The 27,945-nt window shown below is 46.3% G+C and overlaps 2 protein-coding genes and 1 long non-coding RNA gene across 6 annotated transcripts; 2 read left to right on the top strand and 1 right to left on the bottom strand.

The window, feature by feature from the left end:
- Positions 1 to 922: 922 nt before the first annotated feature.
- On the bottom strand, positions 923 to 9,989 carry LOC101169429 (ankyrin repeat domain-containing protein 34A). 3 transcript variants are annotated; one of them, XM_023963873.1, is made up of 3 exons: positions 9,630 to 9,764; positions 3,887 to 3,936; positions 923 to 3,007 (listed from the first exon to the last, which is right to left on the bottom strand). In XM_023963873.1, the coding sequence occupies exon 3, from the start codon at positions 2,922 to 2,924 to the stop codon at positions 1,347 to 1,349; it is 1,578 nt and encodes a 525-aa protein (XP_023819641.1). In that variant the 5' UTR covers positions 2,925 to 3,007; positions 3,887 to 3,936; positions 9,630 to 9,764; the 3' UTR covers positions 923 to 1,346. The 3 variants fall into 3 exon arrangements, with proteins under 3 accessions (XP_023819641.1, XP_023819640.1, XP_004086744.1); XM_023963872.1 differs by lacking the exon at positions 3,887 to 3,936 and having other exon boundaries at positions 9,630 to 9,989; XM_004086696.4 differs by lacking the exons at positions 3,887 to 3,936; positions 9,630 to 9,764 and adding an exon at positions 3,860 to 3,884.
- LOC111948911 lies at positions 9,694 to 13,448 on the top strand. Its single transcript, XR_002874873.1, has 3 exons — positions 9,694 to 9,808; positions 9,874 to 10,013; positions 13,399 to 13,448. It is a non-coding gene; the product is annotated as an uncharacterized LOC111948911 (long non-coding RNA).
- A 271-nt stretch (positions 13,449 to 13,719) lies between these two features.
- On the top strand, positions 13,720 to 26,941 carry LOC101168443 (purine nucleoside phosphorylase). Of its 2 annotated transcripts, XM_023963876.1 has the most exons (8): positions 13,720 to 14,104; positions 14,184 to 14,219; positions 14,819 to 14,991; positions 16,033 to 16,136; positions 25,840 to 26,015; positions 26,186 to 26,376; positions 26,586 to 26,665; positions 26,736 to 26,941. In XM_023963876.1, the coding sequence occupies exons 2-8, from the start codon at positions 14,200 to 14,202 to the stop codon at positions 26,877 to 26,879; spliced, it is 888 nt and encodes a 295-aa protein (XP_023819644.1). In that variant the 5' UTR covers positions 13,720 to 14,104; positions 14,184 to 14,199; the 3' UTR covers positions 26,880 to 26,941. The 2 variants fall into 2 exon arrangements, with proteins under 2 accessions (XP_023819644.1, XP_023819643.1); XM_023963875.1 differs by lacking the exon at positions 13,720 to 14,104 and having other exon boundaries at positions 14,112 to 14,219.
- Positions 26,942 to 27,945: the final 1,004 nt, after the last annotated feature.

Raw genomic sequence — 27,945 nt, 5'->3', positions numbered from 1 at the left:
TCAGAGGTAGTTCAGCCGTCATCCAGACGGTGAGATTCTGGACTCTGGAGTTGGAATAATTCTTTTTGATTCTTATAACAGACACCAGTTATGGCTGAATGATAACCTGTCCGCCCCAAGACGGGTTAATTATGGGTTCTAATCCCCAATTAGGTTACTCCAGAGGCTAAAACGAGACTGTGACTCTCAATTTCTATGGCTCTAGAGTGGGATTGTGACTCCAGGGTCAAACAGGCTTTAGAACCTCCACCACACCCAGTTCTTCTGGGAGAGTTTCACTAACCCTAATATCAACACCTATCATTAGGCACAATTGAGGACTAGAGAGCAGAACACGTGGACTTATGCACAGATGAGCACAGGCTGGTGTTTACAAAGATGTTTGTAGAGGTTTCAGAACCCAATCACTTTAGAATGATTTGTAATGGACTCAATACCAATAATAGAAGTCTAGCAGACGTCAGATACAAGAGCTGCCGACTGACTGGAAAAATCTTAATGGGAAACATTCAAGAAAGGTCTGTAAAAGCAGGGCTTTGTGAAGCTTTCCTTTCCAGCCTCTTCAGGACTGAGTGAAATAAGGAGTTTAGCAGGAACGCTGCTCCAAACAGATCTTCTGATGGACTTCAACATGTTAGAAGATGCCAGCAAAGTCTGAGTGTCTTCAGTACTAACAGCCATGCTGATCTTTATTGTCTTCTCTAGAAACAATGAAGTTACGTTTTTTTGATGAACTTCACCGGCTACCGTGAAGGACCTGGTTTACTTCAGTCATTAGCACCTTCTGGATGGTTTCCCATCCTTTTCGTTGTGGATCAGGGAAACAGTGAAGAACGTTGTTCTGATGATCTGAGACATAAAGATTGTGGCAATCGTTTCCCTCAAAGTTCTTGTCTGGAATGTTCCAAACGGACACAAACACTTCTGTAAGATAATAAAGTTTATTCACATAAAGTTGTTTCTTTTCTGCAAGATTTTCAATCAGACGGCATTTTAAAAGATCAATGAAAACACATTTTAACATGTTAACACGTTGACCAGTGCACTAATGTTAGCACATTCACATGAGTGCACTGGTCTCACCACTTACTGCACTGTGGGGACATTCCCTGTCAAGCTCCTGAAAGGGGTTTCTGTATATGACAATAGAACATGTGTTGGAATTCACCACGCCATGTTGATATGAACTTAGTAGAATTCAGTTAACTGTAAAAAGTGCATTCATATTATTATAGTTTGAACTTCTGCATTGACCAGGAGCTCTTTGGCAGCCACTGGTCATCCAAAGGAAACGATACTCTTTCACACAAAGTCTTGGCAGAAACCAAAAACGCTTCCTTTGGTCATCAGTCCCCGTTACAATCGGAGACCTTCTCCGCCAGAATCTCTTGAAAGGTGGAGAGCTGTTTCATCTGCTCCGTCTGCATCGAGTGTCTCCTCATCAGTTTTTTCTTCATCTTGAAGTCAGGACCACGTTTTGGTGAAGCTGGTGCCACTGGGACCAAGATCTTGTGCCCTGAGTGGACTGGGGACGTTGCTTTTCCATTTGCACGGATGTCAGGAATGGTTCTCTGTGGGTTGATGTTAAGTGGGGGCAGAAAACCATGCCTGGTGTGAGACATGTGGTCCAGCAACAGGGTTCCAGATCCCCGGCGCTCCAAGAGTCCTGGGGGATGCCGCCTTATGATCATGGGGGACACTGAGTTAGGGATGTTTTCCAGGGACTCCCTAGATGAACTTGTAACCAGTGACAGGGGGGAAGCGTTTAACCTCCTACGCTCCACAGACAGCCGTCCGGAGTCCGGTGATCCTGGAATGGACTCTGGAGAGAGGTGAGTGTCCGACTCGTAGTGATCCATTCGTGTGAGTTTTGGGTGAGCCAGGGCCCGGGACACCATAGCATTGTCCTGGGGCTCTGGAGCAGTGTTCCTGCGGTACAAGGTTTGATGCTGCTGGACTTTTTCAGCCCAGGAGGTTGCAGATAAGGCAGCACTATCCTCAGAGCAAGACCGGTCAATTGGTTTAGGGGAGCAGGGGTCATGAGTTTCAATGCTGTGCCGTCTGGACAGAAGAGGTCTGACTGGCTCTGTGATGTTCAAACCGTTCATCTCAGTGCTGACATCATGGCTGCTCTCCTCTTTCAGACCACAGTCTACTCGTTCCTGAAAAAGGCTGCTCAGCACCGAAGGGGCCACCAAACCCCAGGGCTCAGAGTTAAGTCTCTTCAGCAGTTTACGAGGTGGCAGCCTTTTGTCCCCTGGGGGCCGGGTTGAAGGTAAAGGTAATGCAGGAGTTAGTGCAAAACTGAAGATCTGGTTCTTGCCTTCACTTTGGTGTCCTGCAGGTGAGGAGGTGGAAATCTCCACTTCAGAAGGAGACATGCAGGCTGGAGACAGCTTGTCAATAATGCCTGGGGAGGGGGGTGAGTTGAGATACTGTTTTGTCTTCTTGGTACCTAATGGAGACGTGTCAGTTGTGATGATGATCACCTCTTTCCCTTTAGCTTTGCAGGCATCTAGCAGCACCTGCAGTGTGTCACGGTCTTCTCTGTTGATGGCGTGCACAAGAGCTGAGGCGCCAGAGTAGTCCTTGAGGCTGGGATCAGCTCCATTCTCCAGCAGCAGAGAAACCACCTCCTTTCCCGCCTGCTTGTCGCAGGCATGCATTAAAGCCGTACGTCCGGTCTTATCAGGGATGTTGGGGTCAGCTCCTTTCTCCAGCAGGTACCGGACTATTTTCTGCCTTGTCTGTGGATCGTCATACTCAGCCAAGCAGGCCGCACAGATGGGAGTCTCTCCACGCTCATTACCCTCATTGATGTAAGCTCCGCCCTCCAGCAGCAGGCGGGTCAGTCTCAGCTTTCCCTGGAAAACTGCTTTGAGGAGGGCATTTCCCTCAGTCTGTTGAGGTCCTCCATCTCCCATGATCCTTTGTCACACCTCACACCTCCTGCCACTTGAAGCCAGCACAACACTGCCTGAGCATGCTCCTAGAGAAGTTACATGACCTGCAGGAGAAAAACACAGAGGTCAGTTTGGAAAAACGTGTGAACAGATGAAACTGAGCAGAAACGGGGATGATTAGCTGAGAAAGAATGAGGAGCCAATTAGAATAACCCTTTTCAAGTTTTTAAGTAGTATTCCAGTGTGATTTCAGGGTGGTATTCCAGAAAGCAGGTTATGCTAGTTACCACGGTAATTTTGAAGCTAAGGAAGTGGAAAGCCTCAGCTTTCAGTTCCAAAAATGGAGGTATGTTTCAGGGTATGTCAAGCTCAGATAATACCTTTTCCACCGTGAGAGGGTGATAGGACCACATATGGATGTTGGAAAGATTAACTTTTTTACATTGATTTAACTTAATTGAATCGGTGAATTCAAAAGGGGCCGAAGTCCACAATTTTTCAAAATAGAGATATGTTTTATGGTCTTCAAGGGAAAAGCTATCTGATTATGTGCAAAAACGTCCCAAGTCTGTTGTAATGTATTGAGTATGCATGGCATTTAAAATGCATTGAGTGCAAGAGAGGCCCAATTCCTGGACTTGGGCCTCTCTTGCATGGGTTTAGCTTTATCCCACAGATGGCAGCACTAGTAATCCAATATGGCAGCGCCCCTGTTTAATTTCAGAATCAGAATCAGAAATACTTTATTGATCCCACACGTGGGATATTTGTTTGTCACCATAGCAACTGACAGCAGAGGGGGAAAAAAGACTTAGAATGAAATAAAAAAACAAGAACAAAGAAAATGTAGCATAAATGCAAACATCACGGTAGTATAATTTAAAAAGCTATTTACAGAACAGTGCAGGTGAAAAGATGTGCAAAAGAAATGTGCAAAAAGAAGAGAAAGCAAGTACCTAAGAGATACAGCCAGATGGCCATACCTGAAGCACTGGAAACTGCCAAACAAAGGCTCCTAGCCTTGAGCAGCCGCCTAAAGAGGTACACAAGAGACAATGAAGCCAGACGAATAAACAGGCTGTTCACAACTCAGCCTGCAAAAGTGTACACTCAGTGGGAGGGTCAAAACAGCCGAGCAGACCCACCAAGGCTAGAAACTGAACAGTACTGGAAAAGTATATGGGAGAAAGAGACAGCACACAACAGCAATGCCCAGTGGCTGGTCTCTCTGAGAAAAGAACATAGCAACCTCCCTGAACAGAATCCAGTAACCATCACAGTGGCAGACATCCAAGAAAGAGTCTCAGGGATGAAGAACTGGACAGCACCGGGCCCTGACATGATACATGCCAACTGACTAAAGAAACTCACCGCACTCCACGAGTGCCTGGCAGCACAAATGAACCAGCTGCTAAGTGATGGGACTCACCCTGATCCAGAAGGATCCCTCAAAGGGTGCAGTCCCATCCAACTACCGGCCAATAACCTGTCTCTCCACAACATGGAAGCTCATGTCAGGCATCATTGCAACCAAGATAAATAGGCACATGGATCAATACATGAGCAACACACAGAAGGGCATTGATAGAGACTGCAGAGGAGCCAAAGGAGCTGGATTGATTAAAAGAAGGCCTATGACTCGATGCCACACACATGGATCACTGAATGCTTGGAGCTGTACAACATCAACATGACTCTAAGAGCCTTCATAGGAAACTCAATGAAGCTGTGGAAAACCACCCTTGAAGCCAATGGGAAGCCACTTGCACAAGTGTCCATCAAATGTGGGATATACCAAGGTGATGCTCTGTCCCCACTGCTGTTCTGCATGGGTCTGAACCCCTTCAGCCAAATAATCACCAAGACTGGCTATGGATACCGACTCAGAAATGGGGCCAACATCAGTCACCTCCTCTACATGGATGACATCAAGCTATATGCTAAGAGCGAGCGTGACATTGACTCCCTGATTCACACCACCAGGATCTACAGTACTGACATTGGGATGTCATTCGGGCTCGAGAAATGTAGCCGGATGGTGACAAAGAGAGGCAATGTAGTCCGCACAGGAGGGGTCTCACTCCCAGAAGGAACAATAGCAGACATTGAGGACAGTTACAAGTACCTTGGAATTCCGCAGGCAAATGGCAACCTGGAGCAGGCAACAAGGAAAGCTGCAACAGCTAAATATCTCCAACGGGTAAAGCAAGTCCTGCGAAGCCAGCTCAATGGCAAAAATAAGACCAAGGCAATAAACAGCTATGCTCACCATGCATGGAGGGTTCGATCCCAAATCCAGCACCCTGAGACTGTATGGTAGCCGCAAGGAAGGAGGCAGAGGACTAGTGAGCGTAGAAGCCACAATCCAGGATGAAACATCCAAGATGCATGAATACATCAAGCTGAAGGCCCCAACTGACAGTGTGCTCAGTGAATGTCTCAGGCAATGGAGAGCAGAGGATACAGTGCTGGAGGACAGATCCTCATGGGAGGACGAACCCCTGCAGGGGATGTACCACCGGACCATAACTGAAGTGGCTGATATCAAAAAGTCCTACCAATGGCTAGAAAGGGCTGGCCTACAGGACAGCACTGAGGCACTCATCCTGGCAGCTCAGGAACAAGCCCTGAGCACCAGAGCCATAGAGGCTCAGATCTACCACACCAGACAAGACCCAAGGTGTAGATCTACCACACCAGATAAGACCCAAGGTGTAGATCTACACCAGACAAGACCCAAGGTGTAGATCTACCACACCAGACAAGACCCAAGGTGTAGATCTACCACACCAGACAAGACCCAAGGTGTAGGCTGTGCAAAGAGGCGCCTGAAACAATCCAGCACATAACTGCAGGATGTAAGATGCTGGCAGGGAAAGCACACATGGAGCGCCACAATCAAGTGGCTGGAATAATATACAGGAACATGTGTGCAGAATATGGACTGGAAACCCCAAGGTCAAAATGGGAAACACCTCCGAAGGTGGTAGAGAATGAGAGGGAAAAGATCCTGTGGGACTTCCAGATCCAGACTGATAGGATGGTAATGGAGAACCAACCAGACATTGTAGTGGTGGATAAAGAACAGAGGAAAGCCGTTGTGGTGGATGTGGCAATATATATATATAACAGCTAAGATACTGGGCAGTTTCTCAAGCTCCCAGGCTTCTGGTAGAGGACCCGAGCTGGTGTGAGAAACCACCTGCGGAAGGGTGAGAGGGGCAGTATATATGTAAAACCAGGTTGGTTATGGTGCAATATCGCATGTAGCTACCTGATCTTTACTGTTACGACCCTTGTCATATTTGTGTATGTTTTTTATTTGTATTTGATGTTTTGTATGTTGAGTGTTCGTGTAGGTGGGTGAAAGTACTTTTGTATGTGTGTAAGTTCTGTTTTTTTCAGGTGACCTGGATTGCTGCACCAAGGCCTTGTGGCTGCCCAGGATTGGAAGATGAGTGACTGGTACTGGTGCTTTGATTGATTGATGGCTCCACGTGATTGGAGGATGGGACTTTAAAAACCTGGCATCTCCACACCCCCATGGGGGGGGGGGGGGGGGGGGGGTCTTTGGCTGGAGTTTCTGTCTGTCCTTCCCCCCACTGACAAAACTTAAGTGTTTGTGTGAGGCCTTTTGGCTGTGTAAACTCCTTTGTGAAGCTTAGCTTCTTGGTGTAGCTTGTATTAGGATTTTTGTTGTGTTTGTAGAGCAGTACGGGTGAACTGCCATTTTGTTTGACTGTTTTCTCCTGTTTTGGTTGAGGTTCAGGGAGACAGGTCAGACTCTGTCGTTTATTTTTACGTTGGTTTCTGGAAAGTTAGGTACAGTAGATCCCTTGGCATTTGAGTTAGTTCTGTTTTGTTTATTATTTTGGCCTGTGTTCACCCTGAAGTTAGATGCTCCTTTTTCTTTCCTTTTGTCACCTTTACATTTGGGACAATAAATCCTTATTGGAACAGAAATTGGTTTCCACAGCTTTATTAAATTTGGTGGTTTTTGAGGGCTTACCTCTTGCCTTTTGGGTCATTTTCTTATTTTATTCTTCTTTGTGTTATGCCCCACACCCCTAGACATAGGGTCCATAACAGTACCCTAACTGCTACCTAATCTGGGACTGCTACCTGATTGGTCCCTACATGCACAACCATTACGTCACTTTTGCCAAAGCATTTTAAAGTCATAGTATATTTTAAGATGTTAATAACTATAATATCGTATTGTGACGGGAGGCAGGAGAGGACGGAGGCGTTTGTTCACCGCTTCTCCACCTTGGACTCAGCTTTTTCTCTCTTTTTCCCCCTCTTTTTATTTATTTATTTTTCTCTCACTCAACTGGAGTGACAAACACTAGCTGAGCGACATCATCTGGAAGCGGGAAACTCCAAACAGCACCAGGCATCGTGTTCAAGTACTCCGTTTCCCAGTTATTGGCTCTTAACTGGCGGTTACCTCCACCTCCCCTGTGAAACAGCTTGGACTTCTGCGACGACCTCGAAATGTCTATAGAAAAATACCCTCCATTTGGTCCCTGGCCTCACGTCATCAGAACACTGACGCACCTGCATCACGTAGCAGCCATCAGACCCCCCCCTCTTTGAGGAGCTCTGGGCTAAACAGAAAACATGGAGTGGACTGCACTGTGCTAAGGAGTCTACAGCTGCATCAACCATCAGATCTGCCTCATGCCAAAATGGAGTTATTTAATGCACACATCTCTTTCAAACAAAACCCTCCTTGTCCATGATCATATTTTGGATAAAAAACTGGACTTTGTGCCTGGTTGAATCTTGGCACAGAACAGGGGACTTCTCAGTGCTAAATGAAGCCTGCCCCCAAGGTTACAGCTACATGGAGAAAGCCCGCAGTTCTGGACGTGGGGGTGTGGCTTAGCCGTCATTCACCGGGCTGATCTAAAACTTTCTCCACTATCACTGCCTGACTTTTCTTCCATGGAATGTCTAAACCTCCATATGTCAGAACAATGTTTCTTATATATCGGCCCCCCAAGCCAAATTCATTATTTCTGCCTGAAATACATGTTCTACTTACATCACTCTGCTCCATGTCAACCAACATTGTTATTATTGGTGATGTAAATATTCATGTGGACAACCATAAACCATCTACATAAAAATGCTCCAAACTCCACTGCAGCTCCATCCCATCTCACCGCATGCCTTGAGGAGATAAAGACGTGGAACAGCAACTTCCTACAGCTAAACAGCAGCAAAACCGAGGCACTCCTTGTTGGCCCCCCCAGCAGATAATTTCCTCCTCAATATCCCAGTTCACTTTCAGCAGTCATATCATCACTGTTTCCTCCTCAGTCACCATCCTAGGAGTACAGTTTGACCCTCAGCTAAACTTTAACAACCACATAAAGGATCTGTAACCCTTGTTCTATCCTAGGCAGGTTACCGTTGGGAGTTGGGTCATCTAGACCCACTAGACAGAGCTCTGAACCTTTTTTCTTCAATGATTTGTGATCTTCACTGGTGTCCATGGATTACATGAAATCTTTCCACCTTTATCCACCTTTGTCATGGTAGGGAGAACACGTCAATGGAAGGTGGATAAAGGTGGAAAGATACAGATATGAGTGAGATTAATAAAATTTAGCCTAAATTACAAAGGGGGTTTATTCAAATATAGACCCAGTGTGTCAAACATTTCACAACCCCTATTGTAACTTTAAAATCTGTCCGACACGAGGCTTTCAGCTCTCATCTGTCTGCTCTGCTGTTGGACAGACAGGACAAGTAAAAAAAAAACAACGGCATTTTCATGGATTCTAATGATGTGGAACAACATCTCATTCAGAAAACAGATTTTCTTTCTTTACGTTCAGTGGATGACACGTTAACATATCAGGTCATCTGCTGTAGCCGCACAGGTGGGAATTTCACCTGGAAGATTCAAAACTACATGCACACACATGCACACACATGCACACATGCAAACATGCACACACATGCATACATGCTCTCACATGCACTCGTAAGCACACATGCACACACATGCATACATGCTCTCACATGCACACACATGCAAACATGCACACACAAGCACACATGCACACACATGGATACATGCAAACTCATGCATACATGCACACATTTATACTGGCACACATGCACACATGCTCTCACATGCACACACATGCACTCGCATGCAACCATGCACACACAAGCACACATGCACACACATGGATAGATGCAAACTCATGCATACATGCACACATTTATACTGGCACACATGCACACATGCTCTCACATGCACACACATGCACACATGCACTCGCATGCAAACATGCGTACAAGTGTGCATTAATACATGTAAACATGTATGTCCAGAGAGAAAGTTTCATGCAGATAACCTGTTAGCCGTTCAGGGCTGACGGCTTGAACATCGTGACGTAAGGCCCTGAGTCACGTGACGAACAATGTGGTATTTGGAGGAATGCGGCTCCCCGCCTCACGTCACTGCGCCGCGGTGACGTGAACATTCTATATTTAACATCTGCGCTTAAGTTTTCGTGCTCGTGCGCGTTTGTCAGCGCGTGACCTGAGTGCGCATGCACAAATAAAGATGTGATTTAGCCGAACCCTCTACGGCGTTGGTGTCGAACTGGCCTGTAGGTCGGGGAGGAGGATGGAGACATTATGGAGGCTGCAGTGATGGGAGGGGGTGGGGGGTGGGGGGGGCTGCACGCTTCGCAGTCTTACCGCGTGGAAGCTGCCGATCCTTCCTCCGCTGTGGACCCACCGGACTGTTCCACCGGACCGCCTGACTGCACCGACAGTTGTTCTTCGCCTCCACAGTCCAACGCTCCGACCACATTCACGGCCCGCTGCCTCCCGCCCCCTCCACGCGCGTGCACATCGATGACGGAATGCGGAAACAGGTGCGGATCCGAGCACGCAGCTCTGTCACCATGGCAACAGCTCACCTCTACTTCCTAACTCGCAGGTGAGTTTCTGTGTAAAATCCCCGGTGGGCTTTCTCCGTCTGAACATCGGGATTCTGGAGAGGAGGAGGTCCGGGAGACCAGCAGGCCTCCTCTGGAAGGAGAGTCACAGGAGCATCCCTGATCTGATGGACATCTGCAGGTGCAGCTTCTTCTGCTTCCTGTAGGGGGCAGCACCCTGACTGATACCTGCTTAAGCCTTTTATAGTAAACTTGGTCCATATATCATGTATTACTCTGGCACTCTAAGATTTTCTTTATCAAATATGAGTTCTTTTCACAGCTCATATTTCTACCTGGAAGTTGTTTTGAAGAATCTATATCCTGCTCTTTCTTAAACCTTTCATTCTATATATATATATATATATATATATATATATATATATATATATATATATATATATATATATATATATATATATATATATATATATATATATATATATATATATATATATATACTTCTATATGATAATATCCTTTGACACAACAAAGAACCATTTTTCTAAATTATTATGAGTTATTTTCAGATCATTTTCCATCCCGGAAGTTAGACGACTTAATCTCTAAAACTCCGCCTTTATCTCCTTGTGGGCGCCGCCCATTTTATGACGCCATCTTAGAGTCAGTCTCGGCAGCGTGTCTGCGTTTTGACCACGAAAACAAACATCAGAACTTTTACAAAGATGGATGTTCAGATTGTTCATAGAGAATAAAAGTGTTTAACCGATCACCGCTAGCTCCATGGAGAAAGTGGGCGTGTCTGTTAGCTTGGGTGCGGAGCTGACAGTGCAAACTCTTCCTGGAAGGGACGGTTTCTCACTTTGTGATGTCACAACGTGAGGACCCACTCATTTTGGTGGATAGAGAGGGGCTGGTGCTCAGAGAGCAGGTTCTTAGAGGAAAACTCGGAAATGTGTGAATGGATCAAAATACGGCTTTGGGGTTGATTTCGGGAGGAATGAAGATTAAAATACACGTAAAAGTTTAAAGAATTGATTTTGCACCATGTAGACCAGGTCTGGCCAACCCTGGTCCTCAGGAGCCCCAACTCTAGTTTCCAGCTCTCTCTGGACTCCTGGATGCTGCCAACCTAATCCAGGTTTGTTCAGTCAACCAGGATGTGGAATTAGCCGTGTGAATCAGCTGCAAGCTGGTCAGGGAGAACTGGAGGCAGGGTGGAGGCTCTTGAGGACCAGAGTTGGCCCTTTAACCTATAAATGCTCGTGAAGGGAAGACGGTGCATCCTTTCTACATTCACACTCTGCATGAGTGTAAACATGACGGGGTAAAAATCAGAGTATGGAAAAAAAAAATTTAAAGCCGCAAGCGGCATTGTATGGCCCGCAGACACAACCCGCCTTCCACGCCCAAGTCTACGCACCACCGCCGCCCTCACCACGCTCACCGCCCTCCCCGCCTACCTTTGATCAAGGCTAGTCAAAGCTGCATTTGCTAACTCTGCTAGCAATGCTAATGTGGCTAAAAGTGCTAGAATTACGAGCAGCATCAACAACTCTTTCAGAAAAACACACTACCTAAAATGCTAATTATGCTAACTATGCTAACTATGCTAATGTGGCTAAAAGTGCTAGCATAGCAATCAGCATCATCAACTCTCTCAGAAAAACACATTGCTGAAAATGCTAAATATGCTAACTATGCTAGCTATTCTAATATAGCTAAAAGTGCTAGGATAGCAATCAGCATCATCAAATGACTCAAAAAAACACATTGCCCCATTGGTGAGAGCTATATGTCATTAGTTAGCAAAAAAACACTTTTTCCAAAATGCCGGCTTTTCTGTTGATTTTATCTCCATAGCAACCATTTTGTGTTTTGGTCGCCTCGGGAGGAGGAAAATATCGACGTCAGTTTCAGACGAATCACGAAAAGTAAACTTTTGTTGTCCTTAGCAACAGTGGTTTTATGCTAACCACGCCCACATACCTCATATGTCCATGTCCAGTGTTTTTCAATGTATTCAGTTTCAGGCATAAATGCATGCATTCAAATTTCACAGTATTCCATTGAATAACATGAGAGTTATAACAGTGCGCCACTTTGCTAGCTTGCCACGAGCACGCCGTTCAAAATCTACAACTTTTAATTCCAACATTTTGTCCACATCACCTTGCTATGGATGCCTGAGAAGTTACGAGACGATGGCAAAAAATCCCTAGGACGAGTTTTCGTTTGTATGTAGCGCTAAAGCTATGTAGCTTTTTTTTTAAATGCAGGATGGCGGCCTTTTCCCAAGGTCAAAGGTCAACGACACTTCTGTGGTGTTTGTAGACTGGAGCTGGCAGCAAGTGTGTGCAATTTCGTGAAAATCGCTCCGACATAAGTGTCGTTTTCCCATATCGTGGGAAAACACAAAAATCGCCAATTCTCAGAGTTCGCCACAAAATGGCCGCCAGGCCGTAGGTCGTGTGGCCGCCCCGTAATGATTTAAAAACTTTTTGGGGATATCCCCAACACGTGTGTTTGGGTTTCGCAACTGTATTTTGAGGTACATTTTGTTCTGCCCCATACGCGATTTTCGGCCCATTCATTTTTTTGACGGGATCGCTGGCCGTGATGTTATCGTCTTCGGGGGGGTGACGTTGACTTTGTGGAAAATTCAGTTGCAATTTATCCCAAGTGTGTGCACGTTTTGGTGACTTTTCGAGCATGCGGCGGGGGTCACATTCTCGCTGCAAGGCGGCGAAGTCGTCGTTCCAACTGCGAAAACAATCTGGTCCTTGCAGTCAGTGACTGCTGCTGCGGGCCATAATAAACCTGCCAGAAGGGAGTCGTCTTTGCTGAGCCGCTCTTTAGGCCTAAATGGGGGCAGAAAAGAAGTAAAGCACCACATTGATGGACGTCAGGAAGACACGTCTGAGCTCTGATGTTTGCAGTTTGGGCACCACTTTGTTGTCATTAACCTGCTACCTTTAGGGGGCGCCACCGCAACTCTTCCACACTCACACCAACTACTATCGTGTCTTCCGTCTCTACATCCATGAACCTCCATTTAGCTCCAGCTGTAAATGTGATGAAGGTCCAGAAGATGCTGGACCGACAGCAAACGTCCAGAAAGACATTTTAATTTGGTAACTGGATCAAACTATTGTGGCTAAAACTCCAGTCTGTCAAAAATAAAAGATGTCAACACTGTTGCTACTATGGAAACATGGTTTCCTTAGTAACTGATGAGCACACACATACATACACACACCCAGACACACAAGTAGACACAGAAACCCAAAGTTCTCCTTAAACACATGTGGTGTTGATGAATCTGACATAGGGTCCACTGATCTTCCCTGAATCCACAGGTGCATTCTGGGAACTTCTGCTAATCTGCTAAAAATAAAAGCTGTGTTTAAAGAAAGGCCTTCAGAAGTTTGTTCTACTGCCAGACCAGCCTTGTTACGTTCACGTGCACACTCTGTGCATGTGAAGATCAATTACTTAGAGGTCACACTTGTAATGTTCTGTTCAAAGATGGTGCAGTGCGATTCATGTCCTCTCCCTCTTTCCAGATTCCAGTTGGCTCCTCTCTGCTCCTCCTCCTACACTTGGCTGTGGACCCCCCCCCTCAGGCTCGTCTGGCGCCCCCAGCCGTCCCCCAACTTCATCTGGATGAAGCTCGTCTGCTGGACTATTTAAACATGTAGTTGTAGAGTTAGATCAGTTAAGTCTCTCTCAGAGATCTGGTAATCGCCTGTTCGTCCTGGGGGAGGATCCCTCCTTCATGTGGCCCCGCCCTGAGAAGGAGGGTCTAAGGGCAGGGATGCCCAGTTTAGTTTAGTCTGTTTAGTTCAGTTTAGTATTTTCCTATTGAATTCATGATCTTTATGAATGTATGTTTATTTTACAAATACCGGGATGAACCCCGTTGACGCGACGGTTGTGAATTGGGGCTATACAAATCAAATTGAAGTGAATTCGTGTTCTGAACACGTACAGGGATGAGAACCTGCCCCGACAAACAGGGATTCTGTTTTTGCCTAATTTCACCAGCAAGGATTCACACGCACCTCATTTTCAGGAACAGACAACCTCAACATTTGAGATGCTTCTTCATGGAAGCTGCTGAACTTTAGCTGCTGTTTAGATTTTTAGGACAGTGATTTTCATCAAACTCAAACAGAGCTGCTTTTTTCAGCAGAATGAGCAGCTGATTGCGTTGTTGGAGATAAACTACAGACGTCAAAGGCCACAAACGGATGAAGTCAGTGAACCCGGGTATGTTTACACAACCTGATCTAGCCAGTCGTGGTGAAGAGACTCTCATTGCCTCCTCCTCCTCCTGCTGCCCATCCAGGTTCTGAAACTCAACAATGCACACCAAGGGAAACTGGTGAGAAATCTTCCCTTTCTCCACTGTCTCCTTGTTATCTTGTCATCCGAGATTAACATCTGTGTGTTACTGACAGATCCGCACAGACACCGGCCCTCAGGGTCAGTATGCGCCTGTCGTAGACTGAACTCAAGCTTTCTCCTTTTTATTCAAGCCCCAAATCATTTCAGAAGCAGAAACTCTGATACAGACAGAGATGTTCTCACAGGAAGGTCAGTTTGTCTCCATGCTGTCAGGTGGCTGTTATTGTGACAGAAACATGTGAATTGAAGTTGGGGATCTTTAACCAACAGTCATACATTTGTCTTTATCACTTGCTGTTTATCTGGACAGACCTGAAAAACAGCAACGAGAAACCTGCAGCAGAGCATTGTTTTTATGGACCAGTGAACTGTCCTGAACATTTGAACCGGGTCACCAGGCAGTGGTGGCCTGAAGATAAAGATATGACAGCACGTACTGGATCAGACCCTGGAGTAACAGCGTCTTTAACCATTTTAGAGCTGGAGGTCTGAAATAGGAGATAAGACAACAAACAGTCCTTCAGTTCTGCTGTTTGACCTCTGCTCTGTCTTGTCAACATGTTCTCGCTTCAACAGCTGTTGCTCTTTTGAAGACTACAAGCTGACCACCGAATGGCTGATGAACCAGACAAGTCATCGTCCCAAGGTGGCAATAATCTGTGGATCAGGACTTGGACTGTTGGCTGATGGTGCCTCCAACAAACAAACCTTCAGGTACCAGGACATCCCCAACTTTCCCATCAGCACAGGTAAGTGGCTGCAGCCTAGAGGCAGCTTCTCCCACATCAAAGACCTTTCATTGGTACAGGTGTGAATCATTTATCAATAGACATGCAAACATTTGCCCTGAGATCCACATTCATAGACCTAACAGAAAGTTTACCACAGCCCGATGAGAACATCCAAATTTCCATGTATGGTTTACTTTTCCAGCCCCAGGCATCCTTCAGTAAACTCAAAGACCATTTCTCTCTGTTCGGCACCAAAGAACGTCTTTGACAGCTCACAAACATCATGAAGGTTCAAGGAGAAGCTTGGGTTCAGTTCATTCTTATGAAGCTCCTTCTTCGTCCGGGACAAAGGCTGTTGTTGGGTTGATGGGGGGTTAAATCCACCAAATGGTTCCCGAGCGCGGCTGTGTCTGCAGCTCACCGCACCCCCAGGGGAGGGGTCAAATGCGGAGAACAAATTTCACACACCTATATGTGTGAAATAATAATAATTTGTGAGAATTTAATAATACGAAAAGAGGGATTTTTTATGTGGATTTTTGTAAGCACAAATGATCCAATTGTCTGCCGACCACCGACCCCCACCTCTTCCCCCATAGCCCGTGGCCATGGTATCTTTCCCAAAAACCTTTCCACAAAGAGAGATCTTCAAAAGAAGAATAAGATGTGCAGAACAAAGGCCATGAATCTTTGGTGGTCAGGTTCTGGGCTGTGTGTGATCCGCTTGGGCCATCGATGAATAAACCCCAGAGATGTCATTAAGAGCCAGACCGTTCCAAAGATTCATTCCTGGTGGAAAGCAAGCAGAAGAAGGGTCGGTGAAACATTTGGTATGCAACCCCTGAAGAGTTAATGATGATTCAAAATATCTTTTGAATTTATATAGTAAAAACGAATGTGATGTTTAGCATTAATCATGAGTTAAACTGAATTGTGAACTTGTGATTTATCCCTTATGCTATCCTAGGCACTTTCACCACAGTTCCTGGAAGTGAGGACAGACTTCCTCATTGAAAATGTGTCAGAGCCTTGCTTTAGCATGATTTCCTTGTCTTTCAGTTCCAGGTCATGATGGCTGTCTGGTCTTTGGGACAATTGAGGACAGATCTTGTGTCTTCATGAAGGGTCACTTCCACCTGTATGAAGGTTACACCCTTTGTCAGGTAAGTCTTCACTGATTTGCCTGACTAAGAAGTAGGACAATACAGTTATTAGGTCGAATTGAAAACGTGAGAGCTGTTGCACACTACCAAGACCGGGAATGAAGCTAGAATTCTACAGATATCTGCCTGAATTTATTTTTAATTTGTGCCTAGTATTTGTACCATAGTATAGTGTGATACTGATCTTTTCTCTCTGACTGCTCTCAGTTCAGTCAGTCTGTTCCAATATTTGACTTTTCATGCACTTCCTGTAAGATGCTTTTCTAGAAAAACATTCATATCTTTTCAGTTATGCAGATGACACCCAGCTCTGCATCTCCACCCACCTCTACCCTCTGTCTTCATGCTTTCTTGACTACCAGTAGACTCCAACTAAACAGCTAGTCTACTAGTTAGCACCAAACCAACTTCAAGCAGTGCTCCCAGTTTATCAGTATTGATTGATGCTTCTCTCCTAACTGGTAAAAACCTGCACCATCTTTATTCTGACATGTTCACATGTTCATCTGGTCCCTGTAACGTGAACCATTTAGGACCCCCCCCCCCCCCCCCCCCCAACACACACATAGTTCACAGTCTAGTCACGTGACAATTGCAACTCTTTACTGTTTGGTCTTTCAGAAAACTATCTACAAACTCAAACTTCTTCAAACCTCAGCAGTCTGGATAATAATGAAAACTCCATCCAGCTGTTCCATTACACCTGTTCTCCAGCATCTCCACTAGCTCCCAACTATTTATTGGATCCAATGCAATGCAAATCATCCTTAACCACACGTTGCTCCTGGTGCTTACAGGTTGGCCAGTGTTTGGCATCAGAGCTGCCATCAGTGTGTTAATGTGTGTGTGTTGTGAGTATGACTGGAAAGCGCTTTGGGCCTTCTAAGACGGTAGTAAAACGCTATGGAAGTAGACGCCATTTACCATCCAATGCAACAATATATATTTTCTTTAATCTACAAGATTGCTTGCAGTTACACTCCTTTTTCTCCTCACCCATTTCCTCCATTACTAGAGCTGGCTGGACATCCAGAGCCTCTTCATTGGACTTTTTCACCAACTATGTGGCTCTGATAAGTTCAGCTGCTTTGTTTTTTGACTACCAGGTTCCCGCCAACATTTCCAGTTTCAGTTCAGCTTCACTCTTTAAGACAAAACTGCAAACTCTTCGTGAGTGTCCCTTTGTTCTTTGGTTGAATATTTTCTTTATCTATCGGCTGCACGGATGGCCGGGGACAGCATCCCATCTGGCCTGGGGGGTCAGTGTCCCTGTGGTGCTGGTTCTGTGCTGGACCTGTTTCTCTTTTCCAACATTAAGGGAGCCAGGTCAGTCCATGCTCACCATTCCGTTTCTCGTAGGCATCCTCCTCCTTGATTACGGTTAGACCCTGCCGTTGCTCTCTGCTGACCTTAGTTTTCTGAAGTTAAATATTTCTCGACTCTCGTCTGTGAAAACTTCTTGGATAGGAGGCTTGAACTTCAGACTACGTCCAGACAAGACTTTGTTCTTTTTTTAACCTTTAATTTACCTGGAAGTCCCTTGAGATAAAATCTCTTTTATGAGAGAGACCTGACCAAGAGGCATTGACACACATAAAAACAGATAAACATTAAACATGAAAAGAAAACTTAACAAGTCCTTAAGTCCTTCATAGAGGTCCACCTGAAGCTCCCCAAGGAAGAAGTCCAGAAGATCTCCTTCCACAGGGTTCACCGGCTCGGAGGAAAAAGGCCGGACAATCAGCGTCCCCGTCCTATTGTTGCTAAATTTGAACATTATAAACAAAAGGAGCTGGTAAAAAGCAGAGGGCGAGAGCTGAAAGACACACATTATAGCGTGAATGATTAGTTTCCAGGCGAGATCCTCCGCCGGCGGAAAATACTCTTCCCGCTGAGGAGGAAGCACCTGTCTGCTGGAGCACGCGCGGTGGTTGCCGTTGATAAACTTTTTGTGAATGGCAAGCTGTTCCGGGACCCCGAGGTAACACCCTGGCTGTGCTGAAGGCTTTCAGAGGCGCACTGACATCTGCGCTGCCCAGAAGAAACCCGCAAACTTATTTAACTGAATGGGAAATAATCGGATCATCAATAATCCACACCTCTCAGGAAAACTGTCTTTTCTTTCTCTCACATTCATGTTTCTGTTGTTGTTTCGTTGTTTTTGTTTTTTGTTCTTTCTCTTTCCCTCTCTCTTTTCTCTTGCCCCCCCCCCTTCCCATGTTCTCATATGTGAATCAGGTAAAGTCAACGCAACCACGGTGAGTATTTATTTATGCACGGAACGGGCGCGCGCGCATACTAGCGCGCATAAGAGCACACACACATTGATAAACTGCAAAAACCTCACTTAGGCTCACACAGGACGCACGCAACATGCAGCTCACAGCTAAGACACGTTCACCCACAACGCATAGCGCTTGTCAGTGTAGCAGGAACGCACAGCGTGCACGCGCACACGGACGGGCACACGCACTATTTAGCCTTGCACTCTCCCGGTTAGAACAGCTATGAACAGTCTTAACATCGTTAGCTGGAATGTGCACGGACTTGGTTCTGGGCCAAAGAGATTGAAAGTGTTAAATCACCTGAATGATCTTAAAGCAGATATAGCTCTGCTGCAGGAGACCCATTTATCTTTATCAGCTGGTCATCTCCTGTGCTGTTCCCAGTATCCAGTTATGTATTCTGCCAGTTTCAACTCCAAACAACGAGGAGTTGCTGTTTTAATTAATAAAAATCTTAATTTTACTCATAAGGATACAGTTACTGACCCAGAAGGCAGATTTGTAATCATTAATATATCCATTCAGAATAAGGACTTTTGTATAGCGAGTGTATACGGTCCTAATTTTGACGACTCTTCCTTCTTTCACAGATTCTTCACCTCACTCTCAGTTCACTCTGACTCCACAATCATAATAGGAGGAGACGTCAACCTTGTTTTGGACCCTGAACTTGACAGACTCAGCACAGCAGCAAACCAGCGTACATGGCAGTCTGCAAGTATTCTAAAGCAGTACATGAATGATCTGGGTCTCTGCGACGCTTGGCGCTCATGTCATCCAAGCACTAAGGGGTTCACCTTTTTTTCTCCAGTTCACCATTCACAATCTCGTTTAGATTATTTATTAGTCAGTAACTCCCTTTTGAAAGAAATTGAAAGTTCCAACATTCATCCAATTATTATCAGTGACCATGCACCAGTTTCTGTTACTATTTCAAGGGAAGTACCCAGACCCTCGGGTTCAACCTGGAGGTTTAATACATCTCTGTTAAAAGACCAGGAATTTATTGAATTCTTTAAAAAAGAGTGGGCAACCTTCTTAGAATTCAACGATACTTCTGAAATATCACCAAGTATTCTTTGGGAAGCAGCAAAAGCAGTCATGAGAGGGAAAATCATCTCTTATTCAACGCATAAAAAACGCAAGGAGAAAGCAGATTTATTAGAATTAGAAAATAAAATAAAAACTCTGGAGACTGCTTATAATGCTTCTGCACAGGAACACATACTCGGGGACCTGAAAAATTTAAAGCTGCAGTTAAATGACATCATCAATAAAAAAACACAATTCCAGATACAAAGGCTATGACTGGAAAGATATGAAAACTCAAATAAATCTGGCAAATTTCTAGCTAATCAGCTTAAAATTAATAAAGAAAAATCAACAATCACTTCGATTATGGACCAAACAGGGAATGTCACCCATGACCCGGTAAAAATTAATAATGCGTTTAAAGACTTTTATCAAAACTTATACACTCCACAGATCAATCCATCAGAACAAAGCATCAACTCATTTCTCAACAATATAAACCTGCCCAAGTTAAACGAAGATCAAATCACAAATTTAGACTCTCCGCTCTCGTTGTCTGAGCTTCATGAAGCTCTGTCACTTATGCCTAATGGTAAAGCACCAGGGCCTGACGGCTTTCCTGCAGAGTTTTATAAGGAATTCTGGGAACAACTGGCACCAACGTTTTATAAAACGGTAAAATTTATCAATGAAAGCCAATCTCTAACACCTAACATGAACTCTGCCAACATTATCCTTCTTCTAAAACCAGACAAAGACCCCACGAGTCCTTCAAGCTATCACCCCATTTCTTTAATTATTGCAGATGTAAAAATTATCTGCAAAGCACTAGCACAGAGAATAGAAAAAGTCACTCCTCACATAATTCACTTTGATCAAACTGGATTCATCAAAGGCAGACACTCGGATGACAATGTCCGCAGACTCGTTAACATAATAGACTTTGCCACCATCAAAAACCAGGAAATGACTATACTATCACTGGATGCTGAAAAAGCCTTTGATAGAGTAAACTGGAACTTCCTCATTGCTGCCCTCCATAAGTTTGGGTTTGGAGAAACATTCATCAATTGGATCAAAATATTATATCACAACCCCAATGCATCAGTTAGAACTAATAAACAGACTTCCAACAGGTTTTTTCTTGGAAGAGGAACTAGACAGGGTTGCCCACTCTCCCCCTCTCTTTTTGCAATATTTATCGAGCCTCTAGCTGCAGCAATAAGACAGAATGAGAGTATTAAAGGAATTAAAACCAAACACAGCCATCATAAAATTAGTCTCTATGCAGATGACATATTACTGTTTTTAAGTAATATACATTCTGTAAATGAAACGGCAACAATCATTAATGAATTCTCTTCTATATCAGACTATTCCATTAATTGGAATAAATCTGTTTTATTACCACTGAACAGTAATGCGGAGCAAGGACTCACAATACCAGTTAAATCAGGCAATATAAAATATCTAGGTATTTATTTTTCCCCCAAAATATCAGAACTGGTGCAGCTAAACTACACCCCATTACTGAAAAACATACAGGACGATCTAACACGCTGGACCAACCTGCCTTTGTCCCTTATGGGCAAGGTAGCCACGGTTAAAATGAAAATCTTACCCAAAGTTAATTATCTCTTCTCAATGATTCCCACACAACCGCCATTAAAATGGTTCAAAACATTAGACTCATCCATATCAAGCTTTCTATGGAACAACAAACCTGCAAGAATTAGTCTAAAAACTTTAAAATCTGCAAAAAGCTGTGGAGGATTAGAATTACCTAACTTCCACAATTACTTTCTTGCAAATAGATTACAATATATCTTAAAATGGTTAAAAAATAATCCAGAAACCAACTCATGGTTAGACTTGGAACAGGCGTTATGTGGAAAGATCAACCTGTCAGATCTTCCATTTATTAGTCAAATAGTTAAAAAACAGGATTGTTTCAAAAGTATTAATATAAATGCCACTTTAACAGCCTGGTGGGAATTTCTCAAAATATCAAAATCATCAATTCAACCGTGCAAAATGACACCCATCTGGAACAACCCAGACATCCTCATAAACAAAAAAATTATCCACTTCCCAGCTTGGCAAGCAGGGGGCATAAAACAACTAGAGCACATAATTATTGATAGAAGATTCATAACTCTCCAGGAACTTCAAGACAAACATGGAATATATAACTTCTTGGAATATCAGCAACTTAAATCAATTATTACTAAAAAGTTTAAATACAGAGACAACGATTTAAAGCTACCAGATGTAGTTACCACTCTGATCAATTTCTCAATGAATAAAACTCTCTCCAAAATATACAAACTTTTATGTAATTTAGATAACAATATTTCACTTCCGACAACAAAATGGGATGCGGATTTGAGCATCAGCACAGATGAAAGTTTTTGGTCAGAACTTTGTCTAAACACCTTTAAAATGACAAAAAGTCCAAATCTGCAGCTAATCCATTTCAAAACTCTTCACAGAATTTACTACACTGGACAGAGGATGTTCAAGATGGGTCTCAGTAACTCAGACATTTGCCAGCACTGTGACAGTAATCTATCCGACAATTACATGCATGCACTATGGTTCTGCACGCCTGTCCAGGCTCTCTGGCGGCAGGTATGTGCCGATCTATCAGTCTGGCTTAAGGTTTCAATCACAGCTTCACCGTCACTTTGTGTGCTTGGTGACATGAGTGCCATCGATATAGAAGGAGGATTAGGCTCTATCATTTACATAACTCTTTGCATTGCTAAAAAAACTATTTTAATAAATTGGAAAAGCAAAAAAAATATAAACATAAGTCAACACAGAAATCTGCTGCTTGATCATATCAGCTTGGAAAAAATGTCAGCCCAAAGTTCAAGTAACTTTGAAAGAATTCGGTCTCTCTGGTCTCCCATAGCTAACTCCGTGACTTAGGGGGTGGGGGGGGCATGGTCGTCGCTGCTCCTTGCCTTTCTGCCGTGGGCCGGGGTGGGGGTCGGGGCCTCCGGTGCCTGGCCGGGGGTGGTGGGGGCTCCGTTGGTCGGGGGGTCGGGTCCGGCGCCTGGGTGGGGCGGCCTGGGGCGCTGCGTGGTCCTCTGGGCTTGGGTGTGGGGGTGCGTGGTGGGGGGGTGGGGGTCTGGCGTGGCTTGGGGGGGTGGTCCCTTTGCCTGTGCTGGGGGGGATTGGCGGGGGGCGCTGCTCGGGGGGGGGGGCCCAGCGGCGCTGGATGGGCTTCCCGTCTACACCTGGGGCTGGGATCGGCCCTTCCCTGGCTCTGGGGCGGGACGGGACAACCCTCTTGGGGCCCCCCAAGAGGGTTGCCCCCCCTGCCCCGTACCACTATTGGTACGGGGCAGGGGGGGTTGACGGGTCGGGGTCTCCGCTGAGGCCATCGGCGGTTTCCCCGGCCGGTTGGCTGCCTCGGTCCCGTCGAGGCCTGACCAGAGCTCTTCTAGGGCCGGCGTTTGGGGGTGGGGGCCTGGGCTTGCTCCGGGGGGGGGGGGCGGCGCTTTCTGGCTCCCCTCTCTCTGTGTGGGGGTGGTGGTGCTGGGCCTGGGGTGTCTGCGCCTCCGGGGGTGGGGCCCCGGGGCTGGGTGGGCCTGGCCCCCTTGCTGGGGGGGGGGGGCGGGGGACGGCTGTTTGACCACCAGGGGACAGTCTATCATCTGTCCCCAACTTACCCCCTTCCTCATATATCCTCATAATAGGGTGAGGGGGTGGGGGGCTTAGCCTGCGATGAGCCTTGGGGGGGGGGTTTACTAGGCAGTGGCCCCCCTCCTGTGGTTGCCGTATGGAGTGGGCCCCCCCTCTTTCGGTTTTATTTGCACCTTAGACATGTAGGGCCCTTGGTAGGGGGGGTGCTTGGACATCACTGCCAGCAAGCAGCGGATGTCCTCCTAGCACCCTACCCGCCAATTTTAACCGCACCTTAGACATTTAGGGCCCCTTGGTGGGGAGGGTGAGGGGACGTCACTGTGAGTAATCAGGAGATGTCCCCTTAGTGCCCTACCCGCCAATTTTAACCGCACCCCCCTTAGTACACACACCCCTCCCCCCTCAATATATACATCCCAACATAAACACACACACATGCACACACACACTCTCTCAAACACACATACACGCACACACATTTTGCAAGGAAGGTGGGACCTAGGACCATCTGTCCCCTGCCTCTTCCCTGGTGGGGGGTACGGGCCCCTTTGCAACGGCGGCTGTGTCCCCTGGGTGCCGGCTTCCTGGGCCCGGCGGTGCTCTCTCCGCGCGGTGGGGGGGTTCACAATACATCTGAGCCGGGGGTGTTCGTGTCCCTGGGGGGTGGGTTCTGGTCCTTGCTCCTGAGTGCTGGGCCCCGCCAAATTTCCAACTGTGGCCGAGCCTGGTCGGGCCATATTTACAACACCCCTTGTGGGCCCTCTTTTTTCCCCGGGGTTCCCCCCTCCTGGGCGGGGGCGGCGGGCCCCTGCCTCGCTCCTCCCTGGACCAACCGTGGGCCGGGCGGATGGCTGCCTGGAGTGCGGAGTGGGTCTCCCTTGGGGGGTCCTGGCTCGTACCTGGGGTTGGGGCGGGGGGATGCCCGGAACTCCTGGGTGGTGGTGGGGTGCTCGTCTGGGGCTGTGGGCGTCCTTCTCCGGTGGGGCCCTGCGTTGGGTTCTCCCGGCGCGGCGGGGGGGGCTGCTCTCCTGGTTGGGCTGGGGCGGCGCCCTCTTTCCCTCCGTGCCTCCCTGCTCTCTGGCTCTGGGGGCCTTGCGGCGGCCCTGCTGGCCCTGGCCTGGGTGGCGGGCTTGGTCGCCCGGGCGGCGGTTGTTCCCTGCCGGTTCCCGTGTGGCGTTGGGGGGATTCCGGCTGCCGCTGCTGGTGCGGTGGGGGTCTTGGGGTGGGGATGGCTGGGCACTCTCCCTCCTTCTTTTCACGTTCCACCATCCATTTTAGAAGAACATAAACACTCACCTGAGCACAGGTGTTAGCTCAACAGACTGAATGACTGAAATATTTCACACTAGTTGGTTTTAAGGCATAAGTATGCGTGTGAACACTATCTGTTTTGTGTACATGTCGACAGGTGGACATTTTTGCAACTAACAGGTGTGTTTATAACATTTGAGTGTGTGTGTGGACAGGCTCCGCCCCTTTTTTTTTTTTTTTTTACATTTAAACCTTACCATAATGATTAACAACCAGTAAACTTGTTGCTTTATGCTGCTTCATGGTCTTACCCCCCTTCCCCTCCTATTATCACCCTCCTACCCCCCCCTCTCTAACATCCCTTTCTCTTCTTCCCCTCTTTCCTTTTCCGTCCGGTCCAACACCAAAGATTTTCAGACATGTTTGAAATTAATAAAGTTTGGCCTCAATTACAAAAGGGGTTTATTCAGTCATACCTTTGGTTTGTCTGAAGATTAATAACCCCTCTTGTTAAAGTAAAATATGTCCAACCCAAGAGGCCCTCAACTCTCATCTGACTGCCCAGCTGTTGGACAGGACAAGTTGGGGAAAAAAAAAAAACATGAAAAGAAAACTAATATAAAATTAGCTGAAGAATAACATACACTCTTGGGTCACACACTCAGAAAGATTTGTTTTAAGCAGCTCAGGAAAACGTTCCTGCAGTCACAGATTTGAGCGCTATTCCACGAGAGACGAGCGGCAGAGGAAAAGGCAGTTTTCCCAAGATCTGTGTGGATCCAAAGAGGAGAACCGGAGTGAGGAGCGGGAGTATCCACTGTCAGCAGGAGACAGGAGGCGGCAGGAGTATGACGGTGGTTTTCCACAGAGCCAGTGTCTTTGCTGTCTGAGGATGAGTGAAAGTCCAGCCGGTGGAGAGCAGAACTGAATGTCCCCATAATCCAGAACGGGGAGGAAGGAGGTCTGATCAAGTCTTTTTCTCACAGCAGAGTTCAGACAGGCTTTGTTTCTGGAATAAAAGCCCAGCAGAGCCTTCAGGGTTTTCAGCAGATGATCAATGTGAGATGTAAAGGATCATCTATCCACACACCCAGATATTTACAAGAAGAGACTTTTTCAAATCCCACTCCTTCCATAGTTTGAATACCAGCCTGTAAAACATTTTATTAAGGTTATCCAGTTGGTCTTTTTTGCATCAAGGACCAGCTTCAGCTGTTGGATTGAAAACTGAAACAGCTGGAAAGCACCCGGGAGCTCATTCACAGCACAACTGGTGGAAGAGGCAGTTGTGCAGATGAGAGTATCATCTGCATATAGATGGAACTTTGCATCTGGTAACTGACTACCCAAGTTGTTTAAAAAATAGTGAAAAGCACAGGGCCAAAAATCAACCCTTGCAGAACTCCGTTGCTGATGTTCATGAAGTCTGATTTGACACCATTTCTTTGGAGAGCAGTAAAGGTCTGCCTCTCTCTTGTCAGGTGACATTTCCAGTGAGGATCTTTAAGCTGATGGGGGTGGAGTTGGTGCTTGTCACGAATGCCTCTGGAGGAATATGCCCAGATTTTAAGGTCGGAGACATCATGATCATTAAAGATCACATCAATCTACCAGGTTTCGCCGGACAGCATCCACTTTGTGGCCCCAACGACGAGCGGTGAGACATCCAGAGAGACCAGAAACTTTTTCATCTATTTCACACATCTCAGGATAAACAAAAATTTCAAGTTAGATGTGAAAAAAGTGATCAGAAAGTTTTCGGCCTGTCCACAGCTATGAGGGATTTCTGCCTAACCTTCTGGGTTGTTCTGATCTGTGTGTCTCCAGGTTTGGGATCAGGTTCCCATGCATGTCGGATGCCTACAGCAAAGACATGAGAAGTGTGGTGGTTGACATAAGCACTGAGCTTGGCTGCAGCGACTTTATCAGAGAGGGCGTGTACTGCATGGTTAGCGGACCAAACTTTGAGACTATTGCTGAGGCCCGGATGCTGTGGATTCTAGGCTGTGACTCTGTGGGTAAGACCAGAACCTTAAACCCCTGAGATGTGACCTTCATGACAGACAGAAAGCCTCAGGATGGATGAGGTAACCTTCAGATCAGACAGAGGAGACTTTACCCTGGATGTTTACCAGGCTCGCTGTTTTTCTGGTTGTCCTTCATTTCCCAGATTCTCTTTTTTCCACCGTGGTCCTTCATCTCCTTTTTTCTTCTTCTGTCTCCTCAGGCATGAGTATGGTTCCTGAGGTGACTGTGGCCAAACACTGTGGGCTGCAGGTGGTTGCACTCTCCCTCATCACTAATAAGGTATTTTGCTGAGTCTGGAACGTGTTACCACCCTATGACAGGTGTGAGACATGCTTGTGTTCTTCTCCAGGTGTCTCTGGATTATAGTCGGGAGGAGAAAGTGAACCACGAGGAGGTTCTGGAGATCTGTAAAATGAGAGCCGAGCTTCTACAGAAACTGGTCACCTCCCTGATCAGTCGCTTCAACCAGCAGCAGATTATCAACACAAACTAAATTGACGATCTCCCTGCAGGGTGTCAGACAGAAGCTTTCCTCATAAATGCTCTCATTTTGCTTTTCTGGCTCCTGTGTGTTTTTTGGGCTTTGGGTTGGTCGACGCTTCAGTTTTGTTGAATGTTTTCCATCTAACTATTTTTTTCTGAATCTGCTGAGTGGGGTCAGCTGCCTCCTATTGGAGGGTGAGGGTGGGGGTCAGTGGGTTTTCCCCCATTGGTCTAGCACTGTTGGGTCATGGGGCGGTTGAGCGGGTCGGGGTGTGACTTTTCTTGTGTGAATCAAAGTACAGTGGGTGTAAAGCTTTTTCTGTCATTTTTCAAAGACCATATGAGATCCAGTTTGATCCGGTTCTGCTGTTTCGGGGTCTGTGATAGTGCAGCGCTCAAACCTTCAAGGCCATATGAAGGTTGGGGGGGGGGGACTTTTGGGTGGAGCTTTCAGGGCAGACTGGTTGTAAGTGTTCATGATGACATCATCCAGCGATGCATTCTGGGTAAATCATTTTCAGATTCCAGATACGATAGCCGCTGACAATTAACACTTTATGAAATGAACTTGGGGACAGGGCTGCAGGGTGGCGCAGTGGTTGCCTGACAGCAAGAAGGTCCCCATGCTTCCTCCCACCGTCCAAAAACATGCTTCACAGGTTCATTGGTTCCTCTAAATTTTCCATAGGTGTGAACGTGAGAGTGCATGGGCGTGTGATTGTGGCCCTGCGACAGACTGCCGACCTCTCCAGGATAGGCTCCAGCATCCGTGTGTCCCCTAAAGGGACAAACGGTTCAGAAGATGGATGGATGGGTGACTTGGGGACTATCCACCAGGAAGTAGAAAAGTAGCTTGAACAGCCCATAGAAACGTGTTCAATGGGGGTTGGGGGGTTAAACATAAGGTCTGCCCCCCTTGTGCCAAACAAGATGGTGCGGTCAGATAATGCAGGAGTAGAGGCACCACTGTTGTCATTGGACAACTCAATGAATCCATAAATGAATGACATCACAGCTCGTCAAACTCAGCAGGATGCCCCCCCCACCCCCCCCACCCACACACAACTGTTGCCTAT

The sequence above is a fragment of the Oryzias latipes genome, chromosome 16, assembly GCF_002234675.1.
Source record: "Oryzias latipes chromosome 16, ASM223467v1".
Lineage (NCBI taxonomy): Eukaryota > Metazoa > Chordata > Actinopteri > Beloniformes > Adrianichthyidae > Oryzias > Oryzias latipes.
This window is presented reverse-complemented; position numbering and strand designations above follow the sequence as displayed.